Consider the following 24,446-nt stretch of genomic DNA (forward strand, 5'->3'; position numbering starts at 1 on the left):
TCAGTTGCTCTCTGCCTTTCACAGAGAGAGGATGTATTTTCTGTCTGCGCAGCTTAGCGATAAAACTCTTTGCAATGTAGCCATAAATCTCACCACTTCTGCATGCTGCTTTGATTCTATGCTGGGTGGGAATGTGCCTGAGGCCTCATCAAAGGCTCAGGTTGGTAATCACGTTGGAGGCAATTCCAAAGGACTCGGTCGGAGGAAGATGAGCCTTATCAGCTTGGTCGAACGCAGATTCCGACATGCTAGAGGGACCCTCCTGCTAGTGTAACTGAGGATGTGACTCTGCAGAGGAACAGGCAATGCTACTCAGAGTGGTGCTGGCTTGATTCTCAATGGTGACAGAACCTAGGAAAACTAGGACAGGGTCTGAAAATTTTATTTCTGTGTGTGCATGTGCACATGTGTGTGTGTGTCATGTGCCTCCACCTTCCCTGCCAGTTTTCACCTTTTCCTTCTCAAATTAAGGGGGAATCCTTAGGAAAGAGGTGAGGGAAATGGACAAAGCCCATTGTGAGCTATACTCAGATTTGAGGGGGTCTGAGCCTGGCTCAAACCGAGATGAGGCCTTTCACAGTGGGGGAGCTCTTACTTCAAATTCCCACAACTGCGAATTCACCCCATTACTGCTGGGAAAAGCAAGGTAAGAAATTCTCTCTTTCCTCTAGCACAGTAGCAAGAAGAGAACATTTATTTTTCAGGTGGGTTGACCCACAGCTTGTGCTTACCTGACTCTTTCTGCTCCCCCAGCTTGTCTAAGATGTTGAAGGAAATGTCAAGGTACTCTCTCTGAATGGCGCTCACTGCAATCTTCCTCTGCTTCCTCTGCCTTGGAACAATCTGGATCTTAAATTCTGACTCTTCGGCTTCCTCCTCCTGCTTCTGTTCTGTGCTTTGCTCTGTATCAGATTCTGCAGCGGCGTCCGGCTTATCACTTTCCGTTTGGACCTCAGAGTCCTCAGGAGCCTTGATGAAGACGCTTTTCCCACTTGAACTGGGAAAGGGCCCGATCGGCTTAATCTCCTCTATGCATAAATCAAAGTTATCATCGATGGACATCTCTGGAAGAGCAAAGGACTTCTGCAGCATATCTCGTTTCTGCTTCAGCGTGAGGGGGCTGCCGGGGGGTGCCTCGTGGACTTCTTCTGGCTTAGCTAGCTGATCAACATCTTTCTGACCTTCCAGAGGAATGGAGGTGGCTACCTCTTCTGCGAATGAAACGATATGGCTTGATGCAGAAGGGAGCACATCTTTGGAGCAATCTTCAATGCTGAACTGCACAAGAGGGGTCGTGCTGAGGCTGAGCACAGAGAGGCTGGTGGGACTTGATGGAGATGAGGGAGCCATCTTGCCGGAGATGCTGTCATTCCGCTGGCTTGGGAGGTCAGCATCTTCCTCGTCGCTTTCCACTATCCTGAGAGGAGGGAGCGGTTCAAAGACCAATGAGTCGCTGTCTGAATTGGAGACCACCGACTGCTTTTCAGGTCCTGAAGTTGAATCAGAGGAGAGGTCTATAAGGTCCAAGTCCTCCTTTGGAGGAGAGCATTTGGCTGGGGAATCCACTTTCACTTCGTATGGCTCCATGCAGTTTAACCTGACTTCTGGTATGATAGGCCTCCGCCTTGCTAGGGTTCTTTCTGGGACCGCAGGTGGGTTCTCCTTCTCCCCTCCGTCTCCATCTTCCGTCTTGGTGGAGGAATTTTGCCGCGGCCGCCCGTACTCATTCTGCCTTAGTGCTGTGGAAGTGGCGGGAGGCTTCTCTAAGTCGCAGTGGTCTATGCATGACTTCCGGCGGTGTTCATCCAATGTAAACAAGAGGGAGTCTGCATTTCCTATGTCAAGCGATTTTTGTTTTAGTGAGCGCAGTTTCTTCTTCTGAATGCTTTCTTCTCTCACACAGCGCAGAATGTTGTCTTGCAATACTCCTGTTTCTCTATATTCAGCAAGTTCTATTTCACCTGGTTGAAACAGGGGGAAAGAGCTATTACCATGCAAGTCACTGGCATTTCCACCACACCCCCCCCATCATTAGGCACTATCGCATTTTTGATGCAAATCCTAGCGTTGATTTCAAAATTAATTTAGAGGCATGCAGAATTAGTTCCACACAAGACACAACAAAAACTTTCTGGCACTAAGAGCTGTTTGACAGTGGAACAGTCTCCCTTGAGAGGTTGTGGACTCTCCTTCCTTGGAGGTTTTTAAGCAGAGGTTGGATGCCCATCTGTCATGGAAGCTTTAGCAGTGGGTTGGACTAGATGCAGTGGGTTGGACTAGATGACCCATGGGGTCCCTCCCAACTCTACAATTCTATGACTCTGTGATAACACAGTGCTGGCTCAAGACTGGCCCAACATGAGGTTTTCTATAATCTTAAACATGGGAAGATATTTCTAAAATCAGTTAACAAACAGGACATTGAGAAAAACTCGGTACTGAAAGAAATAAAATCAATAGTGAGCTTTTGACTGAATCTGGCTCCAATCCAGCTGTTAGAACAAGAGGGAACTTCTACGGTGCAATATATTTATGATTTATTCAGCCAACAGGTTTCAATTACAGTCTTCACCAGGAGCACTGTAAAACCACATGTTCTGTTGCAAAATGACCAGGCGGGCTAAGTAGCTTCTTGAGCACTTTGTTTGATGAAGCACTGAAACGGAAATGCATAGGACTGAATAAATTAGAATTACCCTTCAGATGTTGTTGGACTCCAACTCTCATCATCCCCAGCCAGCATGGCCAATGATCAGGGATGATGGGATATGTGGTCCACCTACATCTGGAGAGTCAGTGGTGCCTTGCCTTCCTTTCTCCTCAATCCACTAGTTGCACACCCCAAGAGCTAATAGTGTCAGGTGTAAATGCAAGGTCAATAGCACCCCGCTGAGCATTGTATGGCACATCCAGACGGGAAAAAACTGACAAGGACAGGACAGGACAGCACTCTCACACACTTGAAAGACTGTTACGGCACCTTTAATGTCATCTAGTCAACCCCCTGCTTAAGTGCAGCATCTGCAACTACAGCATCCCTAACAGATGAACACCCAGCTCTGAGGGATTTCCCTCACCTTGAGAAGTGATGTTACATGGAACCAGGCAGAGGGCCTTCTTGGTAGTGGCACCCGTCCAGTGGAATGTCCTCCCATCCAATGTCAAGGAGATAAGTAACTATGCAACCTTTAGAAAGCATCTGAAGGCAGCCCTATATAGGGACGTTCTTAATGTTTAATGTTTTATTATGTTTTTGTATATGCTAGAAGCCACCCAGAGTGGCTGGGGAACCCAGTCCGATGAGCAGGGTACAATTATAAGCCACAGCAGCAGCAATGTGTTCCACTAGCCATGATGGCTATGTTCTACCTCCACTGTTGCAGGCAGTATGTCTCTGAATTGCTGGAATCACAAGGGGAGAGAATGCTGATGCACTGAGGTCCTGCTTTCAAGCTCCCCATAAGCACTGGTTTCACTGGTTGGCCACTGTGAAAAAGGGATGCTGGACTACATGGGACTTTGACCTGCTCCAGCAGCCAGGTTCTTCTAATGCTCCCTTCTCCTAGTTAAAAAAAATACCCACCACTTCCTGCCATTCCTCAACTGTGTTTCCAGAGCCAATACTATCCTGATTTCTCACCTTTGGCCAAAGACTGGATCTTTGTTGCCCAGAAGGGCTGGACAAGATCTAATGAGTTGCAAAAGTTTAACAGTGGAGGCGCAGTTTAACAATAGAGCCAATTTCCCAGACTAGCTCATCATCATCGGAGATCTTCAAGCAGAGTTTGGAGAGCTGCCTGTTGGGGATTTCCTATATCAATCTCTGGCTTTCCTGCATCAAACTACAAGACCACTCTATGATTCGATGGCACACATTTCCCCATGTTTCCTTGGAGTCCTCGTGATCTATTTCCAGAGCTCCACAATCCTTCTTTGTGCTCATCATGTTGCATACGATGCGGTGTCTGGTACACATGTCAGTTTGGTTAACACCATTTTTAAAAGGTATAAAAAAGAAAAACGTATAGCATAAAAGATGTTCGGTTAAATTTAAAATGAGTCACTCTCCCAAAATGATGTATAGATGATACTTAACCCCTGTAAAACCAGCAAAGATCTACAACAAGAGTGATAACCTTTGTTGGAAATGTAAAGAAAAAGAAGGTACCTTTTACCATATGTGGTGGACATGTCCCAAGGTGAAAGACTTCTGGGAAATGATTTATAATGAATTGAAAAAAAATGTTGAAATATACATTTATTAAGAAACCAGAAGCCTTTCTACTTGGAATAATAGGTTTGGAATTGCCCAAGAAAGATGTCAGATAGTTTTTGTATGCCACAACTGCAGCTAGAATTTTGCTGGCCAAACATTGGAAATCACAAGAAGTACCAACAGTGGAGGAATGGCAGATGAAGATGATGGATTTTTTGGAGCTAGCCGACATGACCAGAAGAGTCCGCGACCAGAAAGAGGAGGAGTATCAAGAGGAATGGAAGAAATTCAAAGATTATTCAGTTAACTATGTTAAGATAAATTAAATAGAATTACTTGCGAGTATCAGATTGGCCTAGGATTTAAATATGTGGTGTTGTAGAATACTATGGATAAAAGTTAAAATGATAAGAAAGAAAGAGGTTAATGGATCAAGTAAATTTTATGTGAAACTGGTTTTGGAAAACTGCTACAATGATTTATATGGAAACTCAGCCAGGGGGATTTGAGGAAGTCACCCAACAATGATAACAAAAGTGGAATTTTTACAGTTAGGCTATTTGTTTGTTTGTTTGTTTGCTTGGTTTTTTATGTTTTTTGTTTATGTTTGTTATAAATGTGGAAAATTTAATTAAAATTTTTGAAAAAAATAAAATAAAATTAGTGAGTCTCTTTTTTTATGACATACTTCTCTGAGCATTCATCTCAACTGGCTGGTATTTCACCATTTTGCTGCCCCCAATTCTTTTCAGCCTCGCAAAGAAAGTTTGAGACTCTTTATTGCCGTTTCCAGTGGGTGTATCATGAATATCAGACTCATCAAAGACGCTGTCTTCCTCCGCTGGAGAGAGAAATACAAGCATTGATTCTGCAGCAAAAGGCAACATATCGCACGTGAAACAGTTTGGCAATCAAAACTTCATGCACTGATCTTCTATTTCAGTTTTATTGTTTTAAAAATAAAGGTCAAATAATGGCAAACAGCGTAAGTTCTATCACAACAGTATTTCACTGAGCACACAGCAAGTATGCCAACACTACGGTGAGTTGAGAATTAATATGTGATGGGAGGGCCATCTGCTTCCTAGAGCAGTTTGGGAAGGAGAGATCCCTAGTGGTCATTAAGAAAGCTGTTGGAGTTAGCATAGTCAGAAGTGCCGACTCTCTGTTGTATAACATCCCGAAACAACAAGTTTTGGTTTCCTTTATAGGAACTGGCCTATCCTTTGGTGGAAGTTTGAGAAAAACTCTGAAATTCCATTTCAAGGTCATAGTCCTGGTACTAAGAGGACTACCACTTCCCTTTGATATAAAGGCCTTCTTGGATACCAATACCTGAAACTAACAAATGTATCTATATTTCAGTTTTTGTACCACTGTCCAAGCAAGCTGGGTAGCCACTTGCATTCTGGACAGTGTCACAGTTTCTAGCCATGGTACAGTGCAGAGTGACCCAAGCAGCTGCCAGGCAAAGTAGACAGCACTGGACTAAATGGATGGATGTTCTAACACAGTAAAAAGGAGCTTCATCTAACCCCTGTTCCAGCAAACTCAGGTAGGAAAGATGTAACCAATGCACCACTGCCCTCTGAAGCTAGAACAGAAGAATTGGTGGGTGTTTCACTCAGTTCAGATGCCACTATCTGTTACAGCCAGCTTCCCCCACCCCCCTCCAAACTACTAAAGGTCTACAGCAGAAAAGAATAACTTATGGCCCTCCAGATGTTGGTGATCTTACTCCCATCTTCCCTGACCATTGTCCATGCTGACTGGAGATGATGAGAACTAACAAGATCTGCAAACACATTCCTCACTCCAAAATCACGTTGTTGTTGTTTATAAAAAAAACACCTGTTGACCAAGGTTCCATTAAATTCAGATAGCATAACACCTAGCCTAGAAAGGGTCCATGGTGTGTCCTGAATGTGTGAATTCAGTTAGTGACAGATGTTCTTTTATTTTTCCTTCCTTAAAGACAAGAATTGTGAGGCAAGCAGGCAGACCATGTAAGAAAAGGTACTGCTGCAGGCCAGCATCTATTTTTACTCTTTTTCCACTTTGTCCTCCTAGGAGAGCCTCTGAGGCAAGTCTCCTGTAGATTTTATTAAAAGTGACACCAGATCTGCTTGAGGTATCAAGCTTACTGTATTTTTCACCCCATAGGACGCACTGTTTCCCCTCCAAAAATGAAGGGGAAATGTGTGTGCGTCCTATGGGGCGAATGCAAGCTTTTGCTGAAGCCTGGAGAGTGAGAGGGGTCGGTGTGCACCGACCCCTCTCGCTCTCCAGGCTTCAGGAAGCTATCTGCAAGCCTTGCACACCCGGCAGGAGGTCCCGCCGAGCGCGCGAGGCTTGGGGCGGCAGCCTGTCGCCCGAAGCACGGGGAGCCTTCCGGAGGGCTCCCCGTGCTTCAGGCGAGTGTCCGCAAGCCTTGCACACCCGGCAGGAGGTCCCGCCGAGCGCGCGAGGCTTGGGGCGGCAGCCTGTCGCCCGAAGCACGGGGAGCCCTCCGGAGGGTGCCCCGTGCTTCGGGCAGGTGTGCGCAAGGCTTGGGGCGGCAGACGCAGTGGGGGGGATAATTTTTTTTTATTCATTTCCCCCCAAAAAAACGAGGTGCATCCTATGGGCTGGTGAGCCCTATAGGACGAAAAATACGGTAATTCCGGTTCTTTCCCCCCTTTTTTTTAAAAAAAGAAGTTTCGGCTTTCCAAATCTCTTCAGGAAATAATATAAATTAATTGCTGCATTAAATGTCACATTGCAGCTTGCAAAATAAAGAGTGGCATTCGGCCAAGTTTTACTCGGAGTAAATCCACTAAAATTAATGAACATGCCTAAAGGCTTCATTCACATGGGGTTTATTCCATTTTCACGATATATCCCAAACTGTTAATTTCCACATTATATTTGAACTTTCACACAATGTAAAAGCCATTTCCAGAACTATAGCAGAATATGGTAGAGCTATAGTGGAATACAGCACAAGTTAGCACTCAGTTCCATATTGCTTGCAAACAGATTTTTTTTTTTTCCTGGAAGCAAACAACACAGAAATGAGCACTCCGTTTGCACTGTGTTTCACTATAGTTCCAGAAGTGGCTTTTACATTGTGTGAAAGCTCAGTGTGGAACTTAACAGTTAGAGAAAAGTAATCAAAATAGAATAAATTGCCTCAGGAATGCAGCCTAAGTTAGGTTTCTTGATTTCAATGGGTCTACTCATAGGAAAACTTAGTTGGAACCCACCTAAGTCGTAAACCATAGCTTAATTCAGTTTCATACTTTGAAATGTTACATATGTCATTTATCTTGCTTGAAATTCTAATCCTTCTTAAGCGCTCCTCCTGTAAATTAGATTGAAAACCCCACAAATATTCTTTATATATGCAGGAGTTCCTTACGGACTTTATAACGAACATCTCATTTCCCTTTATGCATATCCATAAGCGCTTCTGAAAGAGGGTAAAGAATCATAGAAATATCATTGGTTCTCTATCTCATGTTGTTCAGAAATGTTATGCATTTCTCTTTAAATGCTGTTTTTATACTTTTGGTTAAAAGTTGCTAGCAAGAAAGAGAAATGGAAGCAACATTAAGCTTAGGCAACCCGTGTCTTTTATTTTTTTAAAAAACAATGATCTACTTCCTTTCCTATGTGGACTTGAAAGCCTTGTGTACAAGAAATTAGAAAAACACAGTTACAGAAGGCTCTCTTCACATGATTGTGAGCCCTTTACTTTAAGAGTAAGATTTTCACATAAGGGAGCTCTCCATAGACATTATAATGGACACAGGTAGTTACTCCTCTACCCTGTTCAGCTGAATGTGAGAAAGCTTTCTTTTGCTTTTATTGTGTGACACCTGAAGTACAGCAGGGAATTTGTATTAAATAAGAGCAGTGCTATTTTTCTAGGGAAAGGTGCTGGAACGCACCAGGAACACCTCTCTTGTTCTCTTACAAATGGCAATGGTGCCTACCTGAGAGGAAAAAAGTGTGTTTCCTTACAATTGAAACCATGAGCCACATGGTTAAAATTTGGTAGGGCATTTGAGGGCCAGGAAATCCTCCTTCAGCTGACCCAACTCAGTCCATGGACAGCTGGCCTCTCAATCTAGGCTAAGCATGCCAGAAAACATTCTTCCTTAATCCATGCCACCCACAGCTTCCTCAGCTTCACATTCACATTTTAATATTATATAATACCTTTTTCCTTCTCACTGTAGCGGCTTATGTTGCTGTTGTCGCTGTACATAGGGCCTGCTGAGGCGTGAGGCTTGCAGCTGTGGTACTGTGCATTTAGAGTGTTGACGGTTATGTGAATGAGATGCAACATGATTTTGCTGATGTCACAATCTCTGTAAGGATACTGTCCAACAACAAGAAAAATGGAAAAGGTTGTTTTTTTGTATTGAAAACACCACTGACCTAAACAACATAATATGCAAGTGCAAAGGAGAAGGTTTTGAAACAGAAGAAAACCAAGGACGAAAATGATAGACAAAGTCAACGGGAACCTATAAACATTAAAGGAGATGTGTGATATAGTTAACAGAAGGGCCAGTGCAATATATTACAACAACAGCACACAAAATAATGTGTGGAATACTCTCATATTGTAGCCAAAAACCAGCCACTGAACAGACTAGAAATACAAATTTCCTTGTGAAGCTGAATGTAAAAATGCATTTCAGAGCTGTTGAGATCTGCAGAATTTATCTCACTGAAAGAGGGGGAATCTATCATGGCTAGCAGCTGAAAATGATCCTTTTCCCAAAACATTAGTTATCTTGTAAAAATATATAAATACAGTGGTACCTCGGATTAAGTACTTAATTTGTTCTGGAGGTCTGTTCTTAACCTGAAACTGTTCTTAACCTGAAGCACCACTTTAGCTAATGGGGCCTCCCGCTGCTGCCGCGCCGCCGGAGCACGATTTCTGTCCTTATCCTGAAGCCAAGTTCTTAACCTGAAGCACTGTTTCTGGGTTAACAGAGTCTGTAACCTGAAGCGTATGTAACCTGAGGTACCACTGTACAAGCAACTAAATTAGCTTTATTTGGCAATATAAAATTGCCCTTATTAAATGACATGACTCACCCAAAGTCTAGTTCGCTTTAGTTATTTTATCAAGTATATGGCTCACCTCCAATCTGGTTTACAGTTCCCCTTGACTGCCAGTGGTTTTTGTAACACCACCAAGCTAGTCATGTATTGCTATTATTTTGTGCACCGTTTTCATCCACAGGCTTCTACACTCTCACTCCACAGCCTGCTGAGCAGCAATATTTCCATGAGTAAAGCCTTATGGTTCTTGTGACGTTTAATTGATAAGATCCAACATAGCAGAAGCAAGTGTCCATTCATGCAATGGGGCTTCTCCTTCCTCTCCTCCCCCTGCAGCTTCCAAGGGGTGTTGGCAATTTGGGGGGCAAGTAGGGGGCTGGAGAGCAGGGGAGACACCAGAAGTCCTGTTGCACAAGCAGATTTCAGTTGTGTAAGTGGATAAAAATCAGTGAACGTTGCTCAATTTTCATCAATGCAGTTGAATATTAAGGGAATATAGTATTAGACACTGGTGAACTACAGGGATAGGAAACAAATAAGAATGCTTTAAATGTAGTGGGGGGTTTTCTATGCATATAACCCTGTCTGTCATCTCACAAAAGCAATGATATTTACTTACTTCTTATTTTAAATATTTCTACACTGCCTCAAAACATTTAGGAGGCTGTTCACTAGTGATGCTTCTTTCGTCATTTGAGAGCCCCACAGAAAACAGTTCCGAGTTAAATAAACCACACAGAACAGGGCTGGAGGTATCAGCCATGCTCTCGATTGTGCCTTTGTCTTTTACCACTATACTTACCCAGGATCCATGCCGGTTGCTGTAGGAAAGACTCAGGCAAGCAACACAGAAGCATTTACCTTATACAGGATGACAAGCAGCGCCTTCAGCCACATCTGCCGAATGTGGGGCTTCAGGGACCAGAGGGAGCAGCGGGGCGGCTGCTGGAAGTAATGCCTGAGCTGAGGGCATGAGCAGTACTTCAGCACCTGAGCCACTAAAGGGAGGAGGTGTTTCCCCAGGTTAATATTATAGTCCATCACCTAGAAATGAACACACAATTTAGAATTTAGAGCATTTACTAAAATTACATTTTTTAGAAAATAATAGCAACAAAGGCATCAGGAAGAAGAAAAACACTGGCAATGATTCAAGAAAATGACTGCAAGCTTTAAATTGGTAGATCAGCAGGCCTCAGAACCAGGGTCCAAATGCAACCCTATCCAGGCCTCTCTTCCTCACTCTTTGGCCTCTTCCCAGGCCACACCTCCTCTCTCCACGCCAGTGGCAGAGCGTGTATTTATGGTGCCCGGGGCACACATGTTAGCAGGGAGTGGGACATGGAAGGTGAATAAAGCCCACTATGTGCCAGCACAGCCTGCACAGCCAACGCAACACCAGCTCCAAGCTGCTTTGTGAGGCTGGAACAAGCCCAGCCTCGCAAAATTGGCATAGGGCACTGGCTGATCAGATACCAGCTTTGCGAAGTGGCTTGGGGAGGGTGGCATGAGAAGGACGCCTTGCACACTTTGATCTCAGCCCCTCGAGAGCAAACCTGGGATCCAAGGCGCCTTTCTCACTCCATCCTCCCCAAGCTGCTTTGCGAGGCTGGGAACTGATCAGATCCCAGCCTTACAAAGTGCTGCAGGACTGGCACCCAGGAAAATCGCCCCGGCAACCCCCTAACCCATGCTATGCCCCTGCCCCAGGCCACACCCCTCACCAGCCTTGCTTCACACCCTCCTTGAGTGTTTTTACTTAGCTGGAATGGGTCCTTGAGCTCTGCTCATGACTCTTGCTTGTGAGTGTGTGTAGAAAGCAGCCTCCTGCATAAAGGAAGATTTGCAGTCACCACTCTGCCCACTTTTGCCTCTGGCTCCATCTGCCACAGGCTAAAGAAAGGTTCCCTGCCCACCCCATAGTAGAGCAGCCAACAAAAGCTTTAGGCTAGGTATGGGAATCCTGTGGCCCACCAGATGCCGTTAGACTCCAGCTCCCATGAGCTCCAGGTAACATAGTCAATGGCAATGGATGATGGGAATTATAGTCCAACAATATGGAATATAATATGGCTGCAGTCATAGGATTGTTGCCTATCACATGATGGTATATGTTTTGACTCCACAGAGTGGGAAGTGACGGAAACAGGATGTTTGTGTTACTGTGTTCCATGAAGTGGGACTATTGTCCTTTGTTCTTTTTCTCTTTGCTGTCTGATGCTAGAGAGAGAGAGCCATGTTGCAGTGCTCTGTGTATGTTTATATGCAAATAAAGTAGATTAGCCAAAATGCTGAGTTGCTGGGTCTGTCATGCGAACTGCGCAAACTCTGTGGATCCCTAAGTGTGCCAGTGTCGGTTGGCATCGGTTGCTGTGATGTTTGGGCTGAAGAAAGATTTTGAAGCTTCCAAACAATCGACCAGGAGGGAGGGAACATGCCAGTCAGGCATATGTCTCTGCCAGAGGCCTACTCGAGTGTAAGCCGAACTCCTGACAATGGGTTGCGTGTTTATTGATCAGGAGGAGCCAATTTTAATTGGCGGGGCTGAGTGTTAATGGAAATTCAAAGCTGTGTTCTCATGATCACCTGGAAAATGTCCAGAGAGACAAGCTGCCGTTTTTCTTAGCCTCTTGCATGGTGTCAGAATGGGGAGTCATCTTCCGTGACACTGTCACTTTGATACTTGTCACTTCATAGTTTGCTGCAGGCAATTTCCCCCCTCAAAGCTCGTTGCTTAGCTCGCCCGGACAAAATATGAATCAGCACTCGCTATGATTGGCAAGTGTCCTTTCACGGACTGAATCTATGTGCCTGCAAATGTGTAGTGACGGGTCCCCAAACGCACACATGGTGCATGTGCCTGGCAGGAAAGCTATTCCAAGTGCAGCCATTAACTGTAAAAGACCATCAATACACACGTTGCACATTTGCAGAATTAAAGTACAGGGAAAGTTCCTGCTCCATATACACTCTGGAGTCACATGGGAGAGAAAAGAAGCAAGTGGAAGGAAGAATGAAACAAGAGCTCTAAGGAGGAACATGGAGAAAGGGGAACACACACACACAAAATATTTTCTCCTTTCTCTCACAACACCAGAACTCAGGCACATACAATGAAGCCGAATGCTGGAAGAATCAGGACAGATAAAAGAAATGATTTCTTCATGCAATGCATCGTTAAACTATGGAACTTGCTCCCACAGGAGGCAGTGATGGCCACCAGCTTGGATGGCTTTGAAAGAGGTTTAGGCAAGTTTGTGGAGAAGAGGGCCATCAATGACTGTTGAGAATTTCATTCCACCTTAACGAACAGGCATGAGATTGTTGCATGTCACATGTCTGTTTACATTCTAGCACAGCTTGCTGGGAACTTCCGTTTGTGTATAGCTTTTGCTTTTGCTGTTCTCTCCGAGACGACATGAGAGATGACATGTTCCTTTGTTCTGGTTTATGAAATCTGTAGCTGTAGCATGACTTACACCTCACGCCTACTTCTGGGTGTGCAGTACACTCTGCTAATTGCGTGCCCTGGCTTTTGAAGTTCGGGTCGCTGATTTACGTCGGAGCACGGGCAGATGGAAGGACACGTCCGAGCTGGGCTTGCCAGCTGGCCTTCTGGCCCCTCTGCATGTCAACAATGACTACCAGCCAAGCTAGCTATGTTCTTCCTCTGCTTCCAGAGGCGTTATGCCTTTGAATATCAGTTTCTGGGTATCGCAGGTAAGCAGAGTGTTGTTGCACCCATGCTTGAAGATTTCCCACAGGCATCAGGGTACCCATGGTGAGAACAGGATGCTGAACTAGGTGGTGGTCCATTGGCCTGGTCCAGCAAGCTCTTCTTATGATGGCTTTCAGCTACCTCTGGGATTAACAGCAGCTTGCCTCTGAATACTCGGTTCTGGGGGACAGCAGTGGGAGAGGGATGTTGCCTTCACGTCCTGCTTGTGGATTCACCACAGGCACCTGACTGGCCATTGTGTGTGACATGGGGTGCTGACCTCAGGACTCTTCTTAGGCCCTCTTACTAACAGCAATTGCCATCTCAACCATAAGGCATTTTATAGAAAACCAACGCAGGGAGCAGCATGGGTGTGTTATCTATATTGGGACACTTTTGCCCATATTATGGTCTAGTCCAGAGGTCAGCAACCTTATCGAAGGATGGGCAGGTCGCCACTCCATCTGCTGGAGAACGGGCCGGAGTGTGTGCGCATGCGCGCTCTTACGGGTCAGAGGAGCACCCATGAGCGTGTGCACACGCTATTACCAGTGCTCCTCTGATCCGGAAGTGCGCTGAAATAGCATATGTGCATGCACATGGGTGCTTCTCCATCCTGCACGCATGCACACACGCTATTTCCGGTGCACATCAGGGTCAGAGGAGCACCCATGTGCAAAGGTACCATCAACCTGGAAGTCGGTCCCCACACCATGCCGGTAAGAGTGGGGGCAGCGGCAGGAGTTGCCATGGGCCAGTTAGACAAGTCTCGTGGGCTGCTACTGACCCTAAGGGGCCTTAGGTTACTGACCCCTGCTCTAGCCCACTTGCTTGGTGATGTCCCTTTGCTTAATGGTTAATGTTCCATCCCTGCTAGGACTTAATACTGCCCAGCCTTGACAAGAGATATCCAGGCAGGTCACCGCTACAGTCTCTTTCACAAAAACCTGTCCAACACCACCCTCTGGTGGACCAGCATCCAAATGATATTCAGGTTTATAAGGCATCTCTGTCCCCTTTGAAAACAGCAGCAATATCCAAATGAATGAAATAACATCTTTCAGAAACCAGGTTTCTCTGAAGAAGGAATTGAAAAGTTGAACTGACGATTCAAGAGGCTGATAGAAGGCAGGATTCATTCTGCTAGTGGAAACCAGTGCAAGAACACTCAAGTGCAATGGGACTCCCCCCCCCCGCATCTCCTTGCTCCCCCAGATCTGCTCCAGAACTTTGTGCAAGAGGAGGAGAAGGGAGGTTGTTCCATCTGGCAGGCAGAAACTCCTGCGCTGATGGAACCATCTTCTGAGCATTACATTGAACTCCACCCTGTCTCCAACCACATTTTTGTCTCTCTCTTGCAAATTCTGCTTTGTGAAATGAACACCGTCATCCTTTATAAGACCTACGGTGCTTCCAGACAGGGGGTTTACTTGCAAACTGGTTGTTGCGTTATCGCAAACAGTTTACTGGCAACAGGGCATAGGAAAATCAGTGCCAAAATTTCCATGGTTTTCTGTGGAACAGTCTTCCAGGCTTAACATATTTTCCAGGAAAGGTTCAGAGCATTGCCTTGGTAGCTTGGGAGCTGAGATATGAAGTAGGCTTCATTTGATGTGGTTATAATATCCCTCCAAAACACCAGTAACATCTTTTTTCAACAGCCTCTATTACTTGCCTGATCAGAGGCGGAAGGGGCTGACTGATTCTGTGTTGCCCATGGGCCACAGAAACCTGGAGCTGCCCTTGAAGTCATGAACAGGTAATCCAGTGGCTTGCACCAAAATAATAATAATAAAAAATGCAAGGAATTGGACACGGAATATAAAGCTGACTTACTTGAGCGATCCCCGCAATAAAAGCATTGAAGCATGTTGAAATGCGCATTTTTTGAGGAGCGATCATGAAGCATCCTTCCTGCTGATCATAGCCCATTAAGACATACAGGTGGCGCTTGACTGTATTGAAGGCTTTAGCGCTGCTGATGTCCGACTCTGCACTGCTCTCATCTTTGGCCATGAACTTCATCAACACTGTGATGAGCTGGTGGACAGTCTGATGGTCAATGCCAGCGTCCTCTGGGAGGAGGTCCTTTATGGTGTTGTCATTCTCTGGAGAAGGCTGCCCTATTAGCACAGAAAAAAGAACACATTGCAATGCATAGATGGCTGATGGGACAAGGGAGATGTAAACTAAACATCCCTCCTGAAGGAGTCTTGGCATGTTCCTGGGATGTTTATAGGCATGGAGGCTTGGGAGTAAAGCAACGATGCTTGCAATAAGTTACCGTAACCAATGGGGAGTGATAGAGAGGCAGAAATAAATAAATAAATAATTTATACCCCACTCATCTGGCTGGGTTTCCCCAGCCACTGTGGGTGGATTAAAGGACATAAAAATTGTAAAACGTTCGACATTAAAAATTTCCCAATACAGGGTTGCCTTCAGATGTTTTCTAAAAGTCAGATACAGTCATACCTTGGTTCTCAAACGGAATGTTGGACTTTCAGAACTGTTTGAAAACCAAAACGCGGCTTCTGATTGGCTGCAGGAGCAGCCAATTGGAAGCCACGGAAGCAGCGCTGGATGTTCGGCTTCGGAAAAACGTTTGAAAACCAGAACACTCACTTCCAGTTTTCAATTGTTCGAGAGCCAAAACGTACAAGTTCTGGGGCATTTGAGAACCAAGGTACTGTAGTTATTTACTTCCTTGACATCTGATGGGGAGGCGTCCCACAGGGCGGGCGCCACTACCGAGAAGGCCCTCTGCTTGGTTCCCTGTAACCTCACTTCTTGCAGTGAGGGAACCACCAGTAGGCCCTCGGAGCTGGACCTCAGTGGACTGAACAATGGGGGTGGAGACACTCCTTCAGGTATACTGGGCAAATTGAGGCTCATGTTTCCTTCCTGCTTTTTTTTCCAAGTTTGTTAGTCCACGTATGAGCTAGTGTGCTCTCATGCCTCCATATTGCAAAGGCTATATTCAGAATGGCTTTGTCTGCCAGGAGTAACAAACCTTAAGTCTCTTTCTTCTTCCAACCACCTGCCTTACTGTACTATTTAATTACTGCACTCCTCTGCCCTAGATTTACCCAACTGTAACAAGGAGAACAAAGTAGGCACTGGGGTGGGTGGAATTTGATTTCTTATTTCTAACACCACATTTTTTAAAAGGACACAATCCATTCCATATATTTACCAGTGAACAATACTTCATTGCTGAGGGTTGGACTAGAAGACCCATGGGGTCCCTTCCAACTCTACAATCCTATGGGTCTATTCTTCTAAATCACTGTCCAGATGCTAAACATGATCATTGTGTGGACTGGACTGAACCACACCTCCTTCTCACACTAAAAATATCTGAATATTTGCATAAATGTTCCTCTCTTGTCTTGGAACCAATCGTGTACTGTACACAAACGCAGTAGGTACCTTGAGTTTGTTCTGGTGTCCCACCAAGTGCTGGAGCAGATTGCTCATGTCTCATCAGCCTATTAGCTAAATAAATATAAAAATATAGGCCTGTTAATATTAGATGAAAAACAGTCTCTCTGCAGCCACACCCATAACTCAGTGACAGGGCACATGTTGTAACTATTACTGAAAAAACAAAGAGTTTCAGCTCAGTCAGTAGAGCATGAGACTCTCGTGGGTTCAAATCCCATGCTGGGGAAAGGATTGCTGCATTGCAGGGAGCTGGACTAGATTGCCCTCGTTGTCTCTTCCAACTCTTCAGTTCTAGGTACATAGGATGTATGTGCTTAATAAAGGTAAAGGGTAAAGGTACCCCTGACCATTAGGTCCAATCGTGACCGACTCTGGGGTTGCGGCACTCATCTCTCTTTATTGGCCGAGGGAGCCAGCGTTTGTCCGCAGACAGCTTCCAGGTCATGTGGCCAGCATGACTAAGCTGCTTCTGGCGAACCAGAGCAGCACACGGAAACGCCGTTTACCTTCCCGCCAGAGCGGTACCTATTTATCTACTTGCACTTTGACCTGCTTTCGAACTGCTAAGTGGGCAGGAGCAGGGACCAAGCAACGGGAGCTCACTCCGTAGTGGGGATTTGAACCGCCGACCTTCTGATCGGCAAGTCCTAGGCTCTGTGGCTTAACCCACAGCGCCACCCGTGTCAGAAACATCTAGGACATCATCAGTTGCCAAAATGTGGTTCAAGCTTCCTTCAGGTGGTCCACAAAGTGTCTATGGATTTGTGGTTGAAGACAAGAGATGACGCATCAATCATATTAAATATTCATATTGATCTTTAACTGTTTTTTTACTACTTCTTTAATTTTTACATTGCATTACAATTTGATATCTATCGAGTTCAAACTGCAATACAGTAAAACATACTATATAAGAAATGAAATGGAACAAGAAAAACACAAGAAAAAAATCATAGCACCTTACAATAGCTACAAATAGGCAGGAACATCAGTAAGTGGTCTGCTAAATACAGTGATGCCTCGCAAGATGAAAAGAATCCATTCTGTGATTCTCTTCGCCTAGCGGTTTTTTCGTCTTGCGAAGCAAGCCCATTGACGGATTAGTGGATTAGCACTATTAGTGCTATTAGCGGCTTTTAGTGGCTTATCTGCTGATCGGATCAGCTGATAAGCGGCTTAGCGGCTTAGAAAAAGGGGGGAAGGAAAAAAACAAGCAGGAACACGCAAGACATTGTCGTCTTGCGAAGCAAGCTCATAGGAGATTCGTTTTGCGAAGCACCTCCAAAACAGAAAACTCTTTCGTCTAGCGAGTTTTCCATCTTGCGAGGCATTCGTCTTGCGGGGCACCACTGTACCTCAGCAACTTTCAAGTGGTCTGTGCGGGAAGGGGAGTTTGGGAACCAATGTAGCAGATTATATTTCATATGATGTCCCATATATTATTAACAATACTTTGTGGAACATGCTGTGGAGTGTTCTAATAACAAGAGTTAAAAGAATTAATTAGTCAGTATTCCTTTTTGTCAAAATTTCTGTCTTATACCTATTGGAGTAATGTTTACATCCATCTGAAAGAGAAACCTATTCAGACATGAATGAAAACCAGTCTCCACCTAGAAGCAATTTGGTAACAGATTTGAATTAAGAAAGGAGAATGAAGGAGAGACAATACTCAACGGATTTTGCTTGTAAGGGTTTCTGGGAGAGAAAGTGCCCTCTTGGATTCCACTGGGCCCTTCACACTGTCTCTCAAAGAGCGCACGCTCTTCTGTCGATTCCGGGCAAACCGAGCTCTCTTGATTTTCCACATTGCTGTATCGCTTAAGTTGGCAACATTCGTCCGGACAGCCGTAATCGCTTTTTGAATAGAATGAAACAAGTCAAGTTTAATTTCTTGGCACGTTCCAGACCAAATTGTTCCAAGGGAACGCCACACCTTCAAAGCACCATGTGCATCTCATTGCAAAAGAAGGATTTCGGATTGTCAGCCCCACTCCTTCGGCAGATGAGTACAGACAGATAGTAAATGTGGAGTTCAGACGTCCCGCACCCAACATCTGCACAAACAACTTTATCTGATACAGGAAACCAGTTCAGATATTATGATCCCACAAAAAATCAGTCATTTTCAGCAAAGCTATCATGGTTTGTAACCAGAATTTTCTATGATTATTATTATTATTACTACTACTACTTCTACTACTACTACTATTAGTATTTTATACTCCACCCATCTGACTGGGTTGCCCCAGCCACCACTTGAGTGGCTTCCAACAAAATATAAAAAACCACAACAGAACATCACATATTAAAACATCATACCAGAGGCAGTCTGCAGAAAATCTAAACAATTATGTTTCCAGTTGTGATGTAAATAATAATAGTCAACTGAATCATTGAACATTTCAGGTATCTCATGGAACACCTTTTGATGCCCACAGGACATCAGCTTTTCAAAATTTTTATTATCCAGTCATTTTGACGATTCTCTGTATTTTTTAAAGTGGAGTTTTGTGTTTCAATGTTGTACTCCACCTCAATCTTTTATGATACGGCCGTATAAAAATACTTTTATAACTAACTTTATAAATATATAAAAGGGTTATATGCGCAAGATCCTGGTTTCATACATTAATTTAGAGGGAGTTCTTAAACCAGAGTTTGCTAGTCCAGATTTCATGACTGATAAACCATGGTTTATGAACCAGGCCACTCCCTCTGTTTGTCTGGTTTTTAAGAACTTTTGGGGCAGAGAATTTCACTCCCATAAGGCAGTTCCCATAAAGGCAGAGCTGTACTTCTGGAGTCATCAACAAATTTAACAGGTGTTCTTGGGAGCTGTTCCCTCACCAATGAAGCAGAACATATAGCAGGCCTTCTTGTTGCAAACATGGGGCTTTCTACCCCCATGTTTGTAACAAGAAGGCCTTATAAAGGTGAGGAACATTTAACTGTGACAATATTATCCCCTCCACATAAACACCCACCCACACCAAAATGTCACATCGGGAAGTGACACTTACTCGTTGGGAATGGGAATTCCTTGTTGCAATCCAGGTGGAGCTGTGCCTCGAGAGAGAGGGTTTCAAACCTATTCACAAAGAATTCCCAGCTCAACGCCGGAATGTCTTGCTTGAGGAAATGAAGAAGCAAAAGCTTGCTGAGGATGGTGGGCCTGTCCTTGACGACAGTATCAAACTGGAAATCAAGGCAAAGGCAAAGGCCCTAGAGAGGAGAAATGAAAAAGCAAAGGTAAAACACACACACATTAATTGTGGTGTCACTAGGGCTTACACACGCCTTCCCCAGCCACTACAATTAGGCTTCAAAAAAGCTTTAGATCATAGGATTGTAGAGTTGGAAGGGACCATGAGGATCATCTAATCCAGCCTTTCTCAACCTGTGGGTCCCCAGATGTTGTTGAACTACAACTCCCATCACCCCTAGCTAGCAAGGCCAGAGCTCAGGGATGATGGGAGTTGTAGTCCAACAACATCTGGAGACCCACAGGTTGAGAACCGCCAACCCACTGTGGTGCAGAAATATTTTGCCCAACATGGGGTTCAAACCCACAACCCTGAGATTAAGAGTCTCCTGCTCTACCAACTGAGCTATCCCAGCTCCTTCTAAATTGAAGGTTACTTTTGAACCTAATTTCAAGGGGAGAGGGAGGCAGAGGCACACAACCTTGTGGGCCTCTGCAGGTGCAGGTGCAGGCATTGTGTGGGCAACCCGTGGCCTAGATCTACTCCTGGTCTCTGCCGTGGGACCTAAAAGCCCCAACACATCATAGGAAATCAGCTGGGGCAGCTTCTCCCCCACCACTTCCTACAAACCATTTATCCAACCTTACAATATTTCTGCATCATTCCTAGCCGCCCCTTTTACTCCCATACAATTGTCCTCTCACTGGCTCTTCCTCCCCTTCCTGCCTCCCTTTCCTCAACTTTCTCTGCTGCTTATAATGCTTCCACACACCCTTTTAGTATATGGGGGCTTAATTCCAGGCAGGTGGCATGGGCAGGGAGCCAAGCTGCTTTGACACAGCTCACCACAGGTGACAAAAATGCTATTCCTCCCCATAGGACGGAATAATATCTCGCAATTTCATCAAGAACGTTGAGAGATTGCGCTAACGGGTTGAACTGCATCTTTGACATGTTTGCCCCTAGCAAGAAAGCAAACTCAGAAAAAAGCATAATAATAATAATAATAATAATAATAATAATAATAATAATTTATTTATACCCCACCCATCTGGCTAGGCTTCCCTAGCCACTCTGGGCGGCTTCCAAAAGAATATTAAAATACTGTGATACATCAAACATTAAAAGCTTCCCTAAACAGGGCTGCCTTCAGATGTCTTCTAAAAGTCTGGTAGTTATTGTTCTCTTTGACATTTGGTGGGAGGGCGTTCCACAGGGCGGGTGCCACTACCGAGAAGGCCCTTAGCCTGGTTCCCTGTAACATGGCTTCTCGCAGTGAGGGAACCACCAGAAGGTGCTGGACCTCAGTGTCCAGGTAGAACAATGGGGGTGGAGACGCTCCTTCAGATATACTGGACCGAGGCCGCTTAGGGCTTTAAAGGTCAGCACCAACACTTTGAATGTGCTCGGAAAACGCAAACACTTCCGTTTGGTATATTGCTGGGTTTGACCATGTTTCCTTTGCCACTGTTAACCTACCTGCAGAGCTGGCCTCTTAATGGTATCTAGCAACAGGCCTGCTCTGGTAGCCACAGCTGGGTTGACATCCTCAACAGCAGTCAGGAAGCAGCAAAAGGCATGTGCTAAGGAATACTTCAGCAAGTGGTTTTTGGTCACGGAGTGAATATCCAGGAACCGACACAACACAGCTACTTTCTCCACTGCAGCAGACAGCAAAGTCCCAAGATAAAAGAAAAGAACACATTAATCAGACATTAAGAACATAAATATCTTGCTGGCTCAGGTCAGCGGCCCATCTAATCCACTATCCTGTTCTCACAGTGGCCAACCAGATGCCCATGGGAAGTTTTGTGAGAAAACACCCATGAAAGAAGACCCACATTTTCCGTTCACTTCCAGGTCCCTTTTCAGCTTTGGGTAGAAAGGTTTGACAGAAACATTTTGGATGCTGTAACTAACATATAGTCATTGTGCCAGTCAGTTCTGGGTCAAAGTGGGTCTTTGGCTAGCTAAATGTTCCATCGTTTCATCGTAGCAGAAAGTGCGAGAGGTTCAGCAAGCAACAGGGCACTGGAAAGGTGTAATCCTGGGTTTCTGGCACCAATTTACAATCAGAAAAATAGGTAGGCTTTAGAGTAAGGAGACGCAGGTGGCACTGTGGGTAAAACCTCAGCGCCTAGGACTTGCCGATCGCATGGTCGGCGGTTCGAATCCCCGCGGCGGGGTGAGCTCCCGTTGTTCGGTCCCAGCTCCTGCCCACCTAGAAGTTCGAAAGCACTCTAAGTGCAAGTAGATAAATAGGTACCGCTTTATAGTGGGAAGGTAAACGGCGTTTCCGTGTGCTGCTCTGGTGCCGGTTCGCTAGAGCAGCTTTGTCACGCTGGCCACGTGACCTGGAAGTGTCTGCGGACAGCACTGGCTCCCGGCCTCTAGAGTGAGATGAGCGCACAACCATAGAGTCTGTCAAGACTGGCCCGTACGGGCAGGGGTACCTTTACCTTTTTAGAGTAAGGAGAGACACCATAGCCAGCTGCTTTTTGTATTTTCTAATGCAATAAATATCTGGAAATATGTAGGTTTGTTTCATTTCCTTTGCTTAAAACTCACATTTCCCCCCATTCAGTTCATGACCAGGGACGCGGACTTAGAAAAAATATTGGGGGGGGCCGGGAAAGCTCATGAATAATAAATAAGCTCATGAATATGCAAATAAAGTGGCTCTGGCCCTAAATAGGGCAAGCCACGCCCCCCCAGCCAGCCGATTGGCTGGCTGGGAGGTGTGGCCAGTCGGGATTCCCCTGTTCTCGCGGGATTTCCGGCAGTGCCTCCGATTAGGGCGCGCGGCTGGCTGGCTGGCGAAGGAGCAGGTGAGGAGGAGGCGGGGGACGGCGGCGGCGCTCTGCTGGAAGGGCGCCCGCCCGAGATTATTGGGGGGCTGAGCCCCCCCAAAAAAATTTTTGAGGGGGCTCGAGCCCCCTCAAGCCCCATGGAGTCGGCGCCTATGTTCATGACAAAAGACTTGGCAATAAATGGCTGGCATTTGTTATTCACATTGGGGGGGGGGATTAACCATTTTTGGCCCAGGTGCCACATTGACCACTGCACAACCCAATTATTTTTAGTTGTATTGCTTTCTTGCTTTCTTGCTCTGTTGTTTGCTGGCCAACAAGGAAGCACAAAAATAGAAATGGTATAAACAGAAACAACAGCAGCTCCCATCATCCCTGGCCATTGACCATGCTAACCGGGGCTTATGGGAGTTGTAGTCCAAAGGTTCTAGAGGGGCACAGATTCCACACTTACATCTTTTTTAATGTTAAAAGCTTACCTGCTTCAAACCTTATCTTCCAGTCTTTGCTGTTGAAGTTGCTATTGATGATGGTCCAGAAAATATCAGCTCCATGTGGGAGAGACAGAGCATGAAGAAGGAGGGGCACCGCCAGCGAAGAAAGCTGGGAGAATTCCGATTTGACAACCCTCCATAAGCTGGGGAAGAGAGAGAGAGGTGACGCAAGCAAATCAGCTTGCAATCTGTTTATCTTCCCAACTTCACAAAATGGTTGCATTACTTTGCTGAGAGCACAATGGAAACAGCTGCTCCAGGAACTTCTTACTCCTCCCTGGAGAGCCAGAGAACCCAGTTCCAGCACTGTTTTTCCCTCAAGGAGATGCAGGGAGAAATTATCTTCCCACCACACCCAGATGTACCACTATCCTGCCACTCAAATGGCAGGTTTAAAATAGGAGTGATAAGCAAATGATGTGTGCTGACACTGTCTCCTATATACAGGGTAGCTGCTATATACAGGGTAGCTATGGTCTTCAGAATTATACGGCCAGGACTGTCTACAAGGCCACAATTTCTACCTTTGATCACCTGCATGTGAATTTAATGAACTCAGTGGTTTCCCTCCACAAACCACTACTTTGAATCTAACAATGGACTTGAAACAGGGATGGGGTGAAGGCCTTCTTGATGTTCTAGGATTACAACTCCTACCACCCCTGAGCATTAGCCGTGCTGGCAGGGGATGATGGGAGTTGGAGTCCACCAACAGCGGAACCTCAGGAGGTTGTGGGCTCTCCTTCCTTTGAGGTTTTTAAGCAGAGGTTGGATGGTCATCTGTCATTGATGCTTTAGCTTAGATTCCTGCATTGCAGGAGGTTGCACTAGATGACCCTAGGGCTCCCTTACAACCCTACGATTCTATGATCCTGTGAACATCAAGAGGTCTACAGGTTCCCCAATGCAGATTTAAAAGAAACACTTAGTAGTTTGTTACCTGTCACCCATAACTGATTGGCTTTAGCCCAGTCTTCCCTGACATTGGTCCTCCATATGTTTTGAACTACAGCACCCATCATGCCTGACCACTGGCCATGTTGCCTGGGGCTGATGGGAGTTGCAGTCCAAAACACCTTGTTGCTGCTTTAGCCTACAAGCTTGCACTAGCTTCATATAAAGTATCAACACTTCTCTTGGGCGAAAATAGTATACCTGGCAATCAGCATATGATCCTGAACGTAGGCTAGGAACTGTGGGTAGTCCTTCCTTGCAATATATAAACACTCTCCATGAAGGCAGAGAATCTTCAAGCAGTTGAGCATGTTAAATAGAATATCTGGCTCTTCAAACCGTGCCATTTCCTTTGCCAAATTTAGAAACAAGCAGACAAAATACCATGCAATTAATCAGAAACACCAAGCAGAAGTAATAAGACCAGAGCACTTGGTACTATAATTCTGAGCTAAAGCAGAACTGCATCAATTGAACCATGAACTAATATTAACATAAATAGCAATAGAGACTCAGGGCAATTTAAGCTGCATGTAC

General features: G+C 45.2%; 1 protein-coding gene across 7 annotated transcripts in view; it reads right to left on the minus strand.

Annotated features, from left to right (window-relative positions):
* Window positions 1-24,446, minus strand: part of UNC79 (unc-79 homolog, NALCN channel complex subunit) — a 148,298-nt gene that overhangs the window by 57,457 nt on the left and 66,395 nt on the right. For all 7 annotated transcript variants that reach the window (XM_082231728.1, XM_082231729.1, XM_082231726.1 and 4 more), the window contains 11 exons: window positions 24,111-24,259; window positions 22,941-23,098; window positions 21,131-21,312; window positions 19,469-19,670; window positions 18,123-18,302; window positions 16,431-16,496; window positions 14,835-15,121; window positions 10,142-10,324; window positions 8,420-8,582; window positions 4,905-5,057; window positions 732-1,961 (listed from right to left, as the gene is read on the minus strand). In XM_082231728.1, the coding sequence (XP_082087854.1) occupies window positions 732-1,961; window positions 4,905-5,057; window positions 8,420-8,582; window positions 10,142-10,324; window positions 14,835-15,121; window positions 16,431-16,496; window positions 18,123-18,302; window positions 19,469-19,670; window positions 21,131-21,312; window positions 22,941-23,098; window positions 24,111-24,259 (2,953 nt within the window). The remainder of the gene's footprint in view (window positions 1-731; window positions 1,962-4,904; window positions 5,058-8,419; window positions 8,583-10,141; window positions 10,325-14,834; window positions 15,122-16,430; window positions 16,497-18,122; window positions 18,303-19,468; window positions 19,671-21,130; window positions 21,313-22,940; window positions 23,099-24,110; window positions 24,260-24,446) is intronic.

This window comes from Podarcis vaucheri (genome assembly GCF_965113315.1).
Source record: "Podarcis vaucheri genome assembly, chromosome: 1".
Lineage (NCBI taxonomy): Eukaryota > Metazoa > Chordata > Lepidosauria > Squamata > Lacertidae > Podarcis > Podarcis vaucheri.